The 17,758-nt window shown below is 38.7% G+C and overlaps 1 protein-coding gene across 8 annotated transcripts in view; it reads left to right on the top strand.

Moving 5' to 3' along the window:
• Nucleotides 1-175: 175 nt before the first annotated feature.
• Nucleotides 176-17,758, top strand: part of FCRL5 (Fc receptor like 5) — a 63,120-nt gene continuing 45,537 nt past the window's right edge. For 5 of the 8 annotated variants that reach the window (XR_011487714.1, XM_070467560.1, XM_070467559.1 and 2 more), the window contains exons 1-3: nt 176-344; nt 15,241-15,261; nt 17,298-17,552. Coding sequence is in view for 7 of the 8 variants with exons in the window: in XM_070467560.1 (XP_070323661.1) it covers nt 314-344; nt 15,241-15,261; nt 17,298-17,552 (307 nt within the window). In the remaining variant the exon portion in view is untranslated. The remainder of the gene's footprint in view (nt 345-15,240; nt 15,262-17,297; nt 17,553-17,758) is intronic. The other 3 variants (XM_070467561.1, XM_070467556.1, XM_070467557.1) reach the window with 2 other exon arrangements.

Here is a 17,758-nt window from a genome sequence, read left to right as displayed (position 1 = left end):
ACATTATTTTAGAGCTATCTTCCATGCTTTCCTTGATGCATTTTTCCAGCAATAGAAATGTGGTGTCAAAACCCCTAACGTTTATTTTTATCACTTTGATCACAGAGCAGGAAACTTTGATTAGTAGTTAAAGATGGGAACTCCCACTTCCTTTTTTCTAGTTTACTAATGCATCCTGCTCTTTGAAAAAGCTACTTCACAGATGCCTTTCTTAGGGCTAGGGTGATAGTGTACAACTGTGAGATCAACGACAAACACGCTATTCCTGAGAAAGCTTCTCTTTTGGCCTCAGCCCTGGGCAGACCAAGTCTTCATGCTGCTGTGGGTATCACTGCTGATCCTGGGTAAGTAGAACAGCTAAACATGGGCCCTGGGTGGGGTTAGGACAGCATCTCTCTACCACGGACCTGGCCTTTTTGGGGATCTCAGCCCCTGCTCAAAGATTCCTTCCTGCCTCGAGAGAATATATTCTCTGACTTCACTATACAGCTTAGAGATTCTTCTTTTGAGGCTGCAAGAGTGGTCAGAGCTTCAACTTTACAGAGAAGAAAACCACAGTGACCACAGCACTTAAGAGATTATTCATTTTTTTCTACAAAAAAATACTACATCATGAAGTGCAGCAAGTGTATTCTGTTTGCTTGTTCATATGGTCTCATTCAGAGAAGACCTTACCTTTCTCTCTGCAAAGGAGGTGTGTTTATTCCTTATGTGACAATCCCAGAGTGTGTTGCTGGACAGGGGAGTGCAAGTTTTCTAAGACAAAAGATATCTCCTTCTTTGGCACACAGATGCAAGTGATATCAGTGATTGGCAGTTAAAGAGCACAAAGAAGGGGAAATGAAGACAAGGACTCACGGGGGAAGTGGGCAAGGCAGGGGAAAATCCTAAGATGCTTGATATTTCCCCCCCTCCCTTTGGGTTTATTGAAGCATAATTGACAAATTAAAATTATATGTATTTAAGATGTATAATGGCAACCCATTCTTGTCTGGAGAATCCCAGGGACAGAGGAGCCTAGTGGGCTTCCGTCTATGGGGTCGCGCAGAGTCGGACACGACTGAAGTGACTTAGCAACAGCAGCAGCAAGATGTATAAGATGTCTTGATACACATATATTGTGCAATAATTACCACAATCAGCTAGTTAGCATTCCTCTCACTTCACATAATTAGTCACCTTGTGTGTGTTGTAAGAACACTCAGGATCAACTCTCTTAGCAAATTTCAACTTGACATTATTATTAACTAGTCACCGTACTCTACATTAGATCTCCAGTACTGCTTCATCTTACAACAGAAAGTTTGCTCCTTTGACCAACATATCCTCAGTAGTCCTACAGCGTACTCACTGTAGCAAACACCGTTTTAGTCTCTGCTTTTGTGAGTTCAGCTTTTTCAGGTTGCACATGTAAGTGAGATCATGTAGTATTTCTCTTTCTTTGTGGCTTATTTCACTTAGCATAATGTCCTCCAGGCTTATTCATGTTGTCACAATGTCAGGATTTCTTTCTTTCTTTAAAAGTTGAATAATATTCCAATGCATGTGTGTGTTTGTGTGTGTGTATACACACACTACCTTTTATTTATCCATTAAGCAGAAGACAGACAGATTGTTTCAATATTCTAGCTACTGTGAATAATGTTGTAATGAATATGGGAGTGCAGGAATCTCATTGAGATACTAATTTCATTTCCTTCAGATATACACCCAGAAGTGGGATTACTGAATTACATGATAGTTTTACTTTTAATTTTTTAGGACTTCCAGACTGTTTCTGCATTATAACTGTGTGAATTATATTCTTGCCAACAATGTACAAGTTTTATCAACACTTGTTATCTTTTGTGTATTTGATAATAGCCAATCTAATTAGTGTGAGGTGTTATCTCCTGGTTTCAATTTGTGTTTCCCTGATTCTTACTAATGTTTGAGCATCTTTTTATAAACTTTTGGAGATTTCATCTCCTACTGAGAATATCCATTCATATTCTTAACTGTTTTTTAATCAGGTTATTTGTATTTTGCTGTTTATTTGTTAAAGTTCCTCAGACATTTTAACCCCTTATTGGATAGATGGTTTTCTTTTATTTTCTCCCATTTCATAGGTTACTCTTTATATTGTTGATTATTTCCTTTGTTTGCAAAAGATTTTTTTATTTTTGTTGCCTATGCTTTTGGGGTCATATCCAAAACTCATGTCCCAGGTCAATGCCAAGAAGCTTTCTCTCTTTTAGCAGTTCCCTTTTAGCAGTTTTACAGTTTCAGGTCTACATTTAAGTCATCTATTTCAAGTTGATTTTTGTATATGATGAGATACAAAAATCCAATTTTATTTGTTTTCATGTGGAAATTCAGTTTTCACAGAGTGATTTATGGAAGGAAATGTTCTTTACCCTTTGTCTGTTTTTGGTACGGATTTTGAAGATCAGTTCAGTCCAACTCTTTGTGACCCAATGAACCGCAGCACACCAGGCCTCCCGGTCCATTACCAACTCCCGGAGTTTACCAAAACTCATGTCCATTGAGTCGGTGATGCCATCCAACCATCTCATCCTCTGTCATCCCCTTCTCCTCCTGCCTTCAGTCTTTCACAACATCAGGGTCTTTTCAAATGAGTCAGTTCTTTGCATCAGGTGGCCCAAGTATTGGAGTTTCAGCTTCAGCATCGGTCCTTCCAATGAACACCAAGGACTGATTTGCTTTAGGATGGACTGATTGGATCTCCTTGCAGTCCAAAAGGACTTCTCCAACACCACAGTTCAAAAGCATCAATTCTTCAGTGCTCAGCTTTCTTTCTAGTCCAACTCTCACATCCATACATGACCACTGGAAAAACCATAGCCTCGACCAGACATACCTTTGTTGGCAAAGTCATGCCTCTGCTTTTTAATATGTTGTCTAGGTTGGTCATAACTTTCCTCCAAGGAGTAGGCATCTTTTAATTTCATGGCTGCAGTCACCATCTGCAGTGATTTCGGAGCCCCTCAAAATAAAGTCAGCCACTGTTTCCACTGTTACCCCATCTATTTGCCATGAAGTGATGGGACCGGATGCCATGATCTTAGTTTTCTGAATGTTGAGCTTTAAGCCAACATTTTTGCTCTCTTCTTTCACTTTCTTCAAGAGGCTCTTTAGTTCTTCTCCACTTTCTGCCATAAGGGTGGTGTCATCTGCATATCTGAGGTTACTGGTATTTCTCCCGGCAATCTTGATTCCAGCTTGTGCTTAAACCAGCCCAGCATTTCTCATGATGTACTCTGCATATAAGTTAAATCAGCAGGTGACAATATACAGACTTGACGTACTCCTTTCCCTATTTGGGACCAGTCTGTTGTTCCATGTCCAGTTTTAACTGTTGCTTCCTGACCTGCATACAGATTTCTCAAGAGGCAGGTCAGGTGGTCTGGTATTCCCATCTCTTTCAGAATTTTCCCCAGTTTATTTTGAAGATCAGTTGACTATAAAAAGTGTGGATACATTTCTAGGCTCTCTGTTCTGATCCATTGATCTATATGTCTATTTTTATGCTAGTTTTGATTGTTTTTTTATTGGAAAATAATTGTTCTACAATATTGTGTTGGCCTCTGCCATATAACAACATGAATAGTTTTTATTATTACCACAGCTTTGTAATAGTTAGAAGTCAGAAATTATGTTTTTTCTAGTTTTGTTCTTCTGGCTCAAGATAGTTTTTACTTTTGGGGGTCATTTGTATCTATTGTATCTTTGGGGGTCTTTGTATCTATGCAGATTTTTTCTTTGTGACTGCTATGGGACCTATATAAAATATAATAATTTAAATTAAGAAATTTAGTTAAATCAAGTATTAAAACTCTATCCTTTAATTATCCTCCATTTTATTATAGATATCACAATTTACATACTTTTACATTGTGTATACATTAACTATTGTAGCTATAGTTAATTTTTAGTACTTTTGTCTTTTAAAACTTTTTTGCTAGAGTTAAAAGTGTTTTACATACCACTATATAGGATTTTATGAATGTTTATTTCCCCTCAAACTTCATATATTAAAATTTTGACCCTGAAGGTGATAGTATTAGGAGGTGGAGGGGCCTTTGGGAGATGATTATGTCATGAGGGCACAACCATCATAAAAGAGATTAGTCCCCTTGTAAAAGTGGTCAAAGAGAGTCCTCTTATTCTTCTTCCATGTGAGATTATAAGGAGAAGGTGGCTGTCTGTGATGAAGTGGACTGTGCCAGAAACAGTTAGCCAGTGTTACTAGCTTTCAGAACTTTGAGAAATAAATTTCTGTTGTTTATAGGTTACCCAGTACAGCACTTTTGTCATAACAAATTGTATAGACTAAGACACAGTATTGAGCATATTCTGAATTTTATTATATTAATCTTCCTCAATTCATGATGGAGTTATGTCCTAATAAACTCATTATAAGCAGAAAATATCATAAGTCTAAAATGCATTTAATACACCCAGCCTATCAAATATTATAGCTTTACCTAGACTGCTTTAAACATGCTCAGAACACTACCTTAGCTTATAGTTGGGTAAAATCAGATAACACAAAGCCTATTTTATAATAGAGTGTTGAATAGTTCATGTAATTTACTGAATACTGCACTGAAAGTGAAACATGCGATGACTGTATAGATACAGAATTGTTGTAAGTGTGTCTGTGGTTTGCCCCTGTGATTATGTGGCTGACTGGGAGCGCTGGCACACTGCTGCTGCCCAGCATCACAAGAGAGTATCATGTTGTGTGTTGCTGGCCCAGGAAAAGATCAAAATTCAAAGTCTGACTTCTACTAAATGCATATTGCTTTTGCAGCATCACAAAGTTGAAAAATCATAGGTCAAACCATCTGTATATTCACCTTTACTAGTGAGTTTTACAATTTCATGTGTTTTCAAGTTGCTAGTGGCCTTTAATTTCAACTTGAGGAACTTCTCATATGTGTATGTATGTGTGTATATGTGTGTGTATGAAAGTCATTTAGTTGTGTCTGACTCTTTGTGGCCATGTGGACTGTAACCCACCAGGCTCCTCTGCCTGTGAAATTCTCCAGGCAACAATACTGGAGTGGGTAGCCATTCACTTTCTCTGGGCAATCTTTCCAACCCAGAGATCAAACCCAGTTACCCTGCATTCAGACAGATTCTTTACCATCTATGCTACTAGGGAAGCCCCATATATAAGAATACATATAATATTTTCTCTCAGGCTGTGACTTGCCTTTGGATCTGGGTCACAGAACTGCTCCAGGAACAGAATTCAGTCTGAGGTTGATGGGCCTGCTACCAGGGGGATGGATGAGCACGGATTCCTTGGCAGAAGAGGCAGGTGGTAGGAGCATGGACAAGTGGGGCTAGAGTTGAGTCCACAGGAGAATGGGGCAGCTTTCAGTTTGTAGCTGGGATGATAGTCAGTGAGTCACCTCCTAGAGCATGTGCCTACCTTCTCAAGTGGCCCTTCTTTGGTATTGGGCTCCAGTGGGGTTTCACAATCTCCCACTAGATCTCAAAGCTATCAGCTTTTGTTTAAAGTAGGCTGCCAAAAATTTGCTTCTGTAAGGGAAAGACTAGAGACCTCCTATTCTACCATCTTGTTTATGTCACTCCCAACAAATGATATTCTCATTGTGTCTGTGGGCATGTGTTAAGTCTATCAATTCACACATATCAACTGGTTTGTATTTTAACCAAAGTTGAAAATATGAGAATAAAATATATTTATTCATTTGTTCAACAAATTATTCAGTAACATTAATACACAGCATTATGTTAGGTGCTAAGAATGATGAGAAGACATGAAAGTGAAGGTCACTCAGTCATGTCTGACTCTTTGTGACCCCATGTACTATACAGTCCATGGAATTCTCCAGGCCAGAATACTGGAGTGGGTAGCCTTTCCCTTCTCCAGGGGTCTTCCCCACCAGGGATAGAACCTAGGTCTCCTGCATTGCAGGTGGTTTCTTTACCAGCTGAGCCACCAGGGAAGCAGATCATAATCTGCATATCCATAATTCAATACACTAACTCTGTCTTCTCAAAACGTGGGCATCAAGCTTCATTACAATAATACTGGATCATTACTCATATTCTCCACCAAAAAACAAACAAAAAACTGATAATGCTGGTATCATGAAAACAAAGTCCAGAAGAAATGTGTCCAGTACCCAGAGTACCTGCATTATATTGCCTAAAATGTCGAGTTTATAACAGAAATATGAGACATACATAAAAATAGGAGTTGGAACTGTATAGTGGGAATAAAGGGCATTTGAAAAATGACCAGTAAAATGACCCTAGTGAAATTAGATGATATCTCAGCAGGGAGGCCAAAAGGCAGAGGGAAACATTCAAGGTACGCTAAGAAAAAAACCTATCAACCAAGAATTCCATCTTGACCAAAACTACCTTCTGAAAGATAGAAACAAAGCAAGATGCTCTCAAATCAATAACTGAAAAAAAATATATTAATAGACAGTTGCCTCACAGGAATTGCAGGAGGAGTTCCTCAGCTTGAATACTAGGGATTCCAGAAAGGAGTTCATATTAACATTAACAAAGAGAAACATTTGTATATCTAATGCCATAAGAATAAAAGGCAGAAGTAATATAATTTTCTTTTAATTGATGTCAAAGGAACTATGTAAAATCCTATGTATGTCATGTGTTAATACACTATAATATATAACAATGTGATACCCACATTAATATATTTGCCATTCCAAAGCACAAGTGTGAGAGTAAACTGTACTGAGCAAAGGAAATGACCACAGATGGTACATAAGTGTACCAAAATATTTGAGGGGATTATATCATTAATATAATCTGCATGACAATAGCAAAAAAAGTGAAAAGAATAAAGCTTTATAAGAATTATTTCTTGTATCTCTGGGATTAAGCTATGATAGTATGTAATCAATACATATATTTTTAAAGAGGAACCTCTAAAAATTTTTTTAGATATCTAATGGAGAAGCCATTTAGAAATCAAAGTATTAGAATATATTCATTTAATGAAAAATAAATTTATAAAGGACTAAGAATTAAAAGTGTTAGTTGCTCAGTCATGTCCAACTCTTTGCAACCCCACGGACAATAGCCCACCAGGCTCCTCTGTCCATGGGTTTCTCCAGGCAAGAATACCGGAGTGGGTAGCCATCCCCTTCTCCAGGGGATCTTCTCAACCCAGGGATTGAAACTGGGTTTACTGTATTGAAGGCAGATTGTTTACCTTCTGGAAGAATTAAAAACTTAAGAACTGTAAAACACAAAAGGTAAATGCCAGGTGTATTGCATCTATGTCAATACTAAGAGTGAATGAATGATATGGTCCAAACAGGAGGAAGAGAGTTTCCACTTCATATGAAATACAAGCCCTGATCTAAGTATGTACTATGTAGAAGCAGACTGTATTTTTTTTATTATCTTTTTTGTTTAATTTTATTTATTTATTCATTTATTTTCAGCTGTGTTGGCTTTTTATTGTTGAGCATGGGTTTTTTTCTAGCTGTGATGCTCGGCCTTCTCATTTGCAGTGGCTTCTCCTGTTGTGGAGCACAGGCTCTAGAGTGCTGGCTCATTATTTGCATAGCATGTCCTTAGTTGCCCTGAGGCATGTGGAATCTTCCTGGACCAGGGATTGAATCTGTGTCCCGAGCTCTGGCAGGCAGATTCTTAACCACTAGGCCACCAGGGAAGTCTAGAAAGCACACTTTAGATGAAAGATACTAAGAGTGAAAATCCAAGTGTGTGATAGATATACTTGTGAATAACACCAACTTGAAAAGAGGTTGTATAAATATTGTGCAAAATGGACTTGAGAACAAAAAATATTAATAGAGATATTGAGGGATATTATATCATTCCCAAAGTCTCAAATGTTATGGCTTGCATCTGAAGTGAAACCTAGAAAAAAAAGAGGTGTAGCATTTAATGCCTCTGCTAGCAAATGAGGGAGACTGAAAATCAGTAACATGTCTCTTGACCTTAACAGACTTTAAAGATGACTCACCAAACCTGATTCAAAGAGAAAAAGAAAGAATAAAATTTAAAGTAGAGATGAATGAAATGGGGAGTGGAAATTCATAGAGAAAAACCAGTGAAACAAAAGTGAGTTCTATATAAAAACTAACAAAATTGACAAATCTTAAGCAAGGTTGATCTAGGAAAAGGAGGGAATATTCAAATTTATACAGTCAGGAAGAGTGAGGGATATTACTATGGACATTGCAGAAATAAAAAGAACTATGAAAGAATTCTAAACAGACATTTCTCCAAAAAAGACATACAGATGGATAACAAACACATGAAAAGATGCTCAACATCACTAATTATCAGAGAAATGCAAGTCAAAACCACAATGAGGTACCATTACACGCCAGTCAGGATGGCTGCTATCCAAAAGTCTATGAGCAATAAATGCTGGAGAGGGTGTGGAGAAAAGGGAACCCTCTTACACTGTTGGTGGGAATGCAAACTATGACAGCCACTATGGAGAACAGTGTGGAGATTTCTTAAAAAACTGGAAATAGAACTGCCATATGACCCAGCAATCCCACTTCTGGGCATACACACCAAGGAAACCAGATCTGAAAGAGACACGTGCACCCCAATGTTCATCGCAGCACTGTTTATAATTGCCAGGACATGGAAGCAACCTAGATGCCCATCAGCAGATGAATGGATAAGGAAGCTGTGGTACGTATACACCATGGAATATTACTCAGCCATTAAAAAGAATTCATTTGAATCAGTTCTAATGAGATGGATGAAACTGGAGCCCATTATACAGAGCGAAGTAAGCCAGAAAGATAAACACCAATACAGTATACTAACACATATATATAGAATTTAGAATGATGGTAACGATAACCCTATATGCAAAACAGAAAAAGAGACACAGATGTACAGAACAGACTGTTGGACTCTGTGGGAGAAGGTGAGGGTGGGATGTTTCGAGAGAACAACATCGAAGCATGTTTATTATCAAGGGTGAAACAGATCACCAGCCCAGGCTGGAGGCATGAGACAAGTGCTCGGGGCTGGTGCACCGGAAGACCCAGAGGGATCGGATGGAGAGGGAGGTGGGAGAGGGGATCAGGATGGGGAATACATGTAAATCCATGGCTGATTCATGTCAATGTATGGCAAAACCAGTAAAATATTGTAAAGTAATTAGCCTCCAACTAATAAAAATAAAAGGAAAAAAAATAGAAAAAAAAAAAGAATTCAATGAACAAATGTATGCCAACATCTAAGATGATTTACATGAGACGCATGATTTCCCTGAGGGAAACAAATTCTTGAAACTATGAAAATAAAACAAAAATAAATAAACCAAAAAACCCAAAATCAAAACAACTACAAAAAGTGAAGTGCTTGAGGGACTTCCCCAGTTGTCCAGTGGTTAAGAATCCCTATTCCAATGCAGGGGATAGGGCTTGGATCCCTATTTGGGGAACTGTGATGCCAATGCCTCAGGGCAACCAAGCCTGTGCACCACAACTGATACCTGATGAAGCCAAATAAATATATAAATATACTTTAAAAAGGTGAAGTGTCTAAATTAGTAAACCAGAAAACACCCATAAAATAAACCTAGACTGTACCTCTGAGTAGATAGATGACTTCTATACAAAGTTTTCCAAAAGTTTTCAACAATATGTATTACTGTTGTTCACAAAGTCTTCACACTTATTTTGTGAGACTGTTACTACTGTGATATGAAAAGTGAAAAGTTAACTACCAAAACAAACAAACAAGTACTCAACCCTCAAAAAAACAAAAACTGTACACCTGAGACTTTCCTGGGGGTACCCTGGCTAAGACTCTGAGCTCCCAACTCAGGGGGCCCAGGTTCAATACCTGGTCAGGGAATGAGATCCCACATGCCACAACTAAGAGTTCACATGCTGCAACTGCGGGTTCTCCCCAAATATGGGTTCTTCATGAACTTTGACCCTCTTTTTAACACTGATAAGGCTTCTCGCCAATGTGAGTCGTTTCGTGGATTCAAAGAGACTTGCAGTTTCTGAATGCTTTCTCACAGTGTTTACATTGATAGGGTTTCTCTCTGGTGTGAAATCTTTCATGTGATTGAAAGCTTTTATGACTGCGAAAAGCTTTTTCACATTGTTTACATAGGATTTCTCTCCAGTGTGACTCCTTTCATGGAATCGAAGAGAACTGTGGTATCTGTATGCTTTCTCACAGTGTTTACATTGAGAAGACATGGGAAACAGCATTTTTGTACTTAGGAAGCTCATGATATCGAAGGGTCTTCATTCAACAAGGACAATGTACAAGATATATCTATGCAACAAGATCTCATTTAAACAATTGTTCAAGCAAAAGTTACCAATGATGGTAAAAGAAGATAGTAAGCTATATGCCAAGTCATTGATAATGACTTCATGAAACAGAGGGACAGTAAGAGCTGGAGGGGGCAGGGATGGAGTGCAGGAAAATGTAATTAAAAAGGACCTCACAGTTGGAAGTTGCATGGAATACTCCAGAAATGGGAAGATGTCCTGGTGTGGCACCAAAACAGAGGAGCAGGATAGGGTAATGGCCAGGAGCATATGATTTGGGATCAAACAAAATGGGTTCAAATAAATGGGTTAAAACCTATATTCTGCCCCTCAGTTCCGTTCAGTCCAGTTCAGTTCAGTCATTCAGTCGTGTCTGACTCTTTGTGATCCCATGGACTGCAGCATACCAGGCCTCCCTGTCCATCACCAGTTCCCAGAGTTTGCTCAAACTCATGTCCATTGAGTCAGTGATGCCATCTCATCCTCTGTTGTCCCCTTCTCTTCTTGCCTTCAATCTTTCTCAGCATCAGGGTCTTTTCAAATAAGTCAGTTCTTCTCATCAGGTGGCCAAACTATTAAAGTTTAACTTCAGCATCAGTCCTTCCAATGAATATTCAGGATGGATTTCCTTTAGGATGGACAAATTTGATGTCCTTGCAGTCCAAAGGACTTTCAAGAGTCATCTCCAACCCCACAGTTCAAAAGCACCAATTCTTCACTGCTTAGCTTTCTTTATGTCCAACTTTCACATCCATACATGACTACTGGAAAAACCGTAGCTTTGACTAGATGGACCTTTGTTGGCAGAGTAATATCTCTGCTTTTTAATATGCTGTCGAGGTTGGTCATAACTTTTCTTCCAAGGAGTAAGCATCTTTTAATTTCATGGCTGCAGTCACCATCTGCAGTGATTTTAGAGCCCCCCCCAAAAAAGTCTCACACTGTTTCCCCATTTATTTGCCATGAAGTGATAGGACCAGATACCGTGATCTTAGTTTTCTGAAGGTTGAGTTTTAAGACAACTTTTTCACTCTCTTCTTTCACTTTCATCAAGAGGCTCTTTAGTTCTTTTTCACTTTCTGCCATAAGGGTGGTGTCATCTCCATATCTGAGGTTACTGATATTTCGCCCAGCATTCTTGATTCCAGCTTGTGCTTCATCCAGTCCAGCATTTCTCATGATGTACTCTACATAGTAGTTAAATAAGCAAGATGACAATATACAGCCTTGATGTACTCCTTTTCCTATTTGGAACCAGTCTGTTGTTCCATGTCCAGTTCTAACTGTTGCTTCTTGACCTGCATACAGATTTCTCAAGAGGCAGGTCAGGTGGTCTGGTATTCCCGTCTCTTCCAGAATTTTCCACGGTTTGCTGTGATCCACACAGTCAAAGGCTCTGGTGTAGTCAATAAAGCAGAAATAGATGTTTGTTTGTTTGTTTTTCCTGGAACTCTCTTGCTTTTTTGATGATACAATGGATTTTGGTAATTTGATCTCTGGTTCCTCTGCCTTTTCTAAATCCAGTTTAAACATCTGGAAGTTCACAGTTCACATACTGTTGAAGCCTGGCTTGGAGAATTTTGTGCATCATTTTGCTAGCATGTGAGATGAGTGCAATTGTGCAGTAGCTTGAACATTCTTTGGCATTGACTTTCTTTGGGATTGGAATGAAAACTGATGTTTTCCAGTCCTGTGGCCACTGCTGAGTTTTCCAAATGTGCTGGCGTATTGAGTGCAGCACTTTAGCAGCAGCATCTTTTAGGATTTGAAATAGCTCAACTACAATTCCATCACCTCCACTAGCTTTGTTCATAGTGATGCTTCCTAAGGCCCACTTGACTTCACATTCCAGGATGTCTAGCTCTAAATGAGTGATCACATCATTGTGATTATCTGGGTTGTGATGATCTTTTGTGTATAGTTCTTTTGTGTATGTTCTTAATATCTTCTGCTTCTGTTAGGTCCATACCATTTCTGTCCTTTATTGTGCCCATCTTTGAGTGAAATATTCCCTTGGTATCTCTAATTTTCTTGAAGAAATCTCTAGTCTTTCCCATTCTATTGTTTTTCTCTATTTCTTTGTGTTGATCACTGAGTAAGGCTTTCTTATCTCTCCTTGCTCTTCTTTGGAACTCTGCATTCAGATGGGTATATGTTTCCTTTTCTCCTTTGCCTTTCATTTCTCTTTTTTTCACAGCTATTTGTAAGGCCTCCTCAGAAAACCATTTTGCCCTTTTGCATTTCTTTTTCTCTGGGATGGTCTTGATCACTACCTCCTGTACAATATCACAAATCTCCATCCTTAATTCTTCAGGCACTCTGCCTATCAGATCTAATCCCTTGAATCTATTTGTCATTTCCACTGTATAATTGTAAGGGATTTGATTTAGGTCATACCTGAATGGTCTAGTGGTTTCCCCTACTTTCTTTAAGTTTGAATTTGGCAATAAGGAGTTCATGATTTGAGCCACAGTCAGCTCCCGGTCTTATTTTTCTGGCTGTATAGAGCTTCCCCATCTTTGGCTGCAAAGAATATAATCAATCTGATTTAGGTATTGACCATTTGGCCATGTCCATGTGCAGAGTCTTCTGCCTCTACCAGCTACCAAACAGTTTCTCATCTGTAAAATGGAGATAATTGTACAATTTTCCTCATAGGGATAGTAACAAGATTACATGAAATAACATAGGTGAATATCTACCATATAGAATACACTCAAAAAAAGTATTTGTTGTTGTTGTTCATCATTCAGTTGCCAAGTTGCATTCAACTCTTGTGACCCCATGGACAGTAGCACACCAGGCTCCTTTGTCCTCCACTGTCTCCCACAGTTTGTTCACACTTTGACTATATTGATCTTTGTTGGCATAGTGATGTCACTGCTAGCCTAAACAGTTTCTTGTCTGTAAAATGGGGAAAATCATCAAACTTTCCTCATAGGGATAGTGAATAGATTGCATGGAATGATATAGGTTGAATATAATATCTACCATATAGAATACACTCAGAAAAATAATTGCTACTTATAGTACAATACAAAATCCATGCTGTCGAGGTTTTCAGAAAATGGCAAATAATCCATTGTTCTGAATATAACACTTAGGTTTGGATTACTTCTCCATCAGCCCCGTGTGGACAGAGATAATATCCCTTTTGCTCACTGCTGGATTTCCATTGCCTTGTCCAGTTTCTAGATATGGTTAGACAAATTCCACAAATTCCTGTTGAATGAATGATTCAAGTCTGTTCCTCATTGGAATGTGTAATCAATGTACAAACTTGTCAATTTTGCCTTCTCTGCCTCTTGATGGCCCCTTTCTCAAACCTGTATCCTCTCAAACCAGAACTGAAAAAGACACATGTACCGCAGTGTTAATTACAGCACTGTTTACAATAGCTAGGACATGGAGGCAACCTAGATGTCCATCAGCAGATGGATGGATAAGGAAGTTGTGGTACATATACACAATGGAATATTACTCAGCTATAAAAAGGAACAAATTTGAGTCAGTTCTAATGAAGTGGATGAAATTGGAGCTTGTTATACAGAATGAAGTAAGTCAGAACGAGAAAGACAAATACTGTATTTTAATGCGTATATATGGAATTTAGAAAGACAGCACCGACAATACAACATGTAGGACAACAGAGGAGGCACAGATGGAGAACAAAGGAGAACAGATTTTTGGATTCACTGGGAGAAGGCGAGGGTGGGATGATTTGAGAGAATAACACTGAAACATCTACATTACCATATGTAAAATAGATGACCAGTGCAAGTTCAATTCATGAAGCAGGGCACCCAGCGGCAGTACTCTGGGAAAACCCAGAGGGATAGGGAAGGGCGGTAGGTAGGAGGGGGTTCAGGATGTGGGGACCACGTGTACCTGTGGCCAATTCATGTTGATGTATGGCAAAAACAATCACAATATTGTAAAGTAGTTACCCTTCAATTAAAATAAATAATTAAAAAAACCCGTATCCTCTCAAGTAGAGATACTTACTGATCTATTACTTCTAATCAATTCACTGTTCAATAATTATTTGTGAAACATGGCTGATGAGTTAGGCACTGTTATAAATTCTGTGTGATGTGTGGTGAAAATAAGAAGTCCCTGCTGTCATACAGATTCTATTGTAGAGAAGGGAAAGTGAACAAACAAACAAACAAGTAAGATAATTTCAAATAAATACTCTGAAGAAAATCAGGTATCATTATACCTTGCTCTGCCTTCTCTCCAGTCTTTCTGATTTACCTCTTCCAGAGTGCTCCAACTTTTAATCTTGTCACTCCTCCACTTGAAACATTTCCATGGTTCCCTGTTACTTTTATGATGAAACCATAGCTTCTTACTACTCATAATTTAGACCCTGTCTGCTTGTCCAATCGATTTCCCTTAAATTCTCTACCTTCCAGAACCACTCTCCTACCCAGCTGAACACCAGTGCTGTTTCTTCACATCTGGGACCTTTCTGTCTCGACTACCCTCTTCATCATCTCTTGTCACACAGAAACACCTTTCCCTGGCTGACTCCTATGTTCTCATTCAGTTTTCTCAAGCATCACTTCCTTTGCTACACACTCACTCCCACACACAGACCCTACATATTGGGATGGGTGACCCTTCTGCCTTTATGATGCCCCCATGTGTATTTTTAGCATTGACACCCTGTATTATAATACTTTCTTCAAGTTTCTGTTCACCAACCCCCTCCAAATTAACTTCATGCTATCAGATACTATTTTTTTAATTCATCTTAATAGTCCAAGAACAATGACCAGTATATATAGACATTTGCTAAATGACTGCTATATTTTAAAAATAAATTTTAATGAAAAATAATAAGTGAATGGGAAAAAACAAGTATTTCTTTTGAAAAGCCAAAGAATCTCTGCTCTGTACTCATCTCTGGCTCTTTATATTTTTACAGCTCCTGTCGGTGGACAGTTTGGTGAGTTCTCCCTTCTTATGTTCTTCAGTGTCACTGGATAAGAGTGTCTCTCTAATAAATATGAAATATTTGTGACAATTGTCTGAGGATCTCTAATATCTCCTGTTTCTCTTGCTGACATTGACAAGGATGTGAAAGTGTTACCCCGTTTACTAGCATTGCCCTATGGCCTGGATAGCTACATAGTCATCTTCAGACCCTCCCTGGAAGAAGTAGCAAATGCTCAAGCAGCTACTGGCCTTCCCTGGGCCCTGCACTTACTCTTATTGCAAATGAACCTCAGATCACAAGGCAGGACACCTTAACTCCATGTCAAATGTTTAGGACTTGGGATAAAATGTTCTCCAGTCATCAAACCCAAAAAACTGCTCTGAAAACATCACAGTGGAAATGTTTCATTCTCTGCAATTTTCTCTCCAGGAAATGTGTGGAGGATAGAGCATCCAACAAATGGGCCCTTAAAAGGAAGAAATGCACAATAAGAGGAGATTGGGGGGAAAGATAAATTGTCTGTATCCTACATTTTTTAGAGTTCTGACTCTTCATTGACATTCGTTTGGATCAGAGGGCATCTTGGATGTTTAAAGACCCATGAATAGCAAGAACTGTCTACAACCTGTCTCCTGTCCAAAATCAGATGCATCAGTGTTTCATTCTTATCTAGACCATCTCTGGATTCTAGCTAACACCTTGTCTATTCCTTGCTTTTCCATAATTATCTATGATGGGCTTTCTATTTATTTTTTTGATAGTGAAACAGTTAAGTGTTTATTAGGAGGAAAAAGGGTACAGTGCATGTGGATAGATACACGGGCAGACTCAGAGAGAGAATTGCTCCATCATGGTCATTTAAATCACTTACATGGGGCATTTCTTCCTGGTTCCCTTTGGCCAATCATTTTGATTTGCCTGGTTCTGAGTCTGTATTTGGTATATCTAAGGATCCTCCCACCTGTGTGTACACATCTCTTAGCCAAGATGGATTCAGGTGAAGAGACCTGTATAGATTGAGCATCGCTATTTTTTTTTTTTGATAGGCAAAAAGTAAATTTATTAATATAGGATGCTTGTAAGAGATGCAAATGGACAAGCGAGGAAGCTCTGTCCCCAGGATTGAGTGGGCCATAGTTTTATAATGAAAAAAAAGAGGAGGGGAGAAGACCTCTTTCTTCAAGTACTTGTAGATGCAGACATAAGGCATACATCATTAGCTCCTCCTTCATATCAGGCAGAAAATTGTCTGACCCTATGAGGTCAAACTAGGATTATCATATTAGTGGAAGAGTGGTGACAGTTCTTCCGTCTAGCGACTTGGGGCATATCTTGTGGTTTTGCTTATGGTTTTATAATTAAGCAAGCTTGCTTCATTGACCAATGTTCCAATAACTTTCTTGGGCTATCATTAACTTGCAATGGCCTCCCAAAGTTTCCTAAGTTTCCTTCCCTATCTATAGTCCCCTACTAGGATCATCACTCTCTTTTGATTTTCAAGGAGCTTTCTAGTCGGGAAGGCTTTCTTGACTTTGACAATGAGAAATATGTGGTCTTATCTTTATCTTTTTCTGTATATCATCTATAAAATGAAAGTGTTAAGCAAGTTAATCTCTCAAGCTTTCGTCAGTGCCAAAATCTTAATATGATTTATCCCTTTTTTGTGTGTGTGCAAAGTGCAAAACTGTGACTTTAACAACTCCTTGGGAAGTTCTTATGAGTTTATGAAACTGATAAAGTGGCAGAGGATGACTTTTTCCAGGATCCAAATCCATAACAGACTAACCAACCATTTTTCCTATTGACATTTGGCAGTGAATCTTGCTGGTATTGCAATCTTGAAACCACTTTGCTCACTGCCATCTCCTCAGCAGACACTTTCTTCTGGGTGAGAGCTCTGGTTGAAACAAAGCCATGAACAGTGACCTTTCCCAGGGGATTTCTTGGGGATCCTCCAAAGTCAAGGCCTCTAGACTGTGCCTCACAAACCACTGTGATGGGACTGTAGGCCACTCCACCTCAGATTCTTTCTTTTTCCTCCACAGCAACTGAAATAAAATCTGTAATTTCCCTCCATCCTCCATGGACCACTCTCTTTCAAGGAGAGACTGCAACACTGACTTGCAAAGCATTTCAGTTCAATGCATTGCAGAAAATAAAATGGTACCGTTGGTATCTTCCTGGAGAAATACGAACTGAGACAAGAGAAAACACCTATGAGGTCCGTGAATCTGGAGGGTACAAGTGCCAGGCCCAGGACTCACACTCAAGTGATCGTGTGGACTTGATCTTTTCTGCAGGTGGGAAAGAAATGAAAGGAAAAAAAAGTTTAGGAATAATAAAGTGACTCAAAACCCAGCTGCATTTACTAATTCAAAAGCTATAGAACTAAGGCCCAAGAATTTATATATTTTACAAGCTGCTCAGGTAAAAGAAAATTTGAGAAGCAATTTATTTGAATGGTTTCTGAATCTATGTTTAGCTTGAGGCTTACAAAATTTATTTA

This window comes from Odocoileus virginianus, chromosome 5 (assembly GCF_023699985.2).
Source record: "Odocoileus virginianus isolate 20LAN1187 ecotype Illinois chromosome 5, Ovbor_1.2, whole genome shotgun sequence".
NCBI lineage: Eukaryota > Metazoa > Chordata > Mammalia > Artiodactyla > Cervidae > Odocoileus > Odocoileus virginianus.
This window is presented reverse-complemented; position numbering and strand designations above follow the sequence as displayed.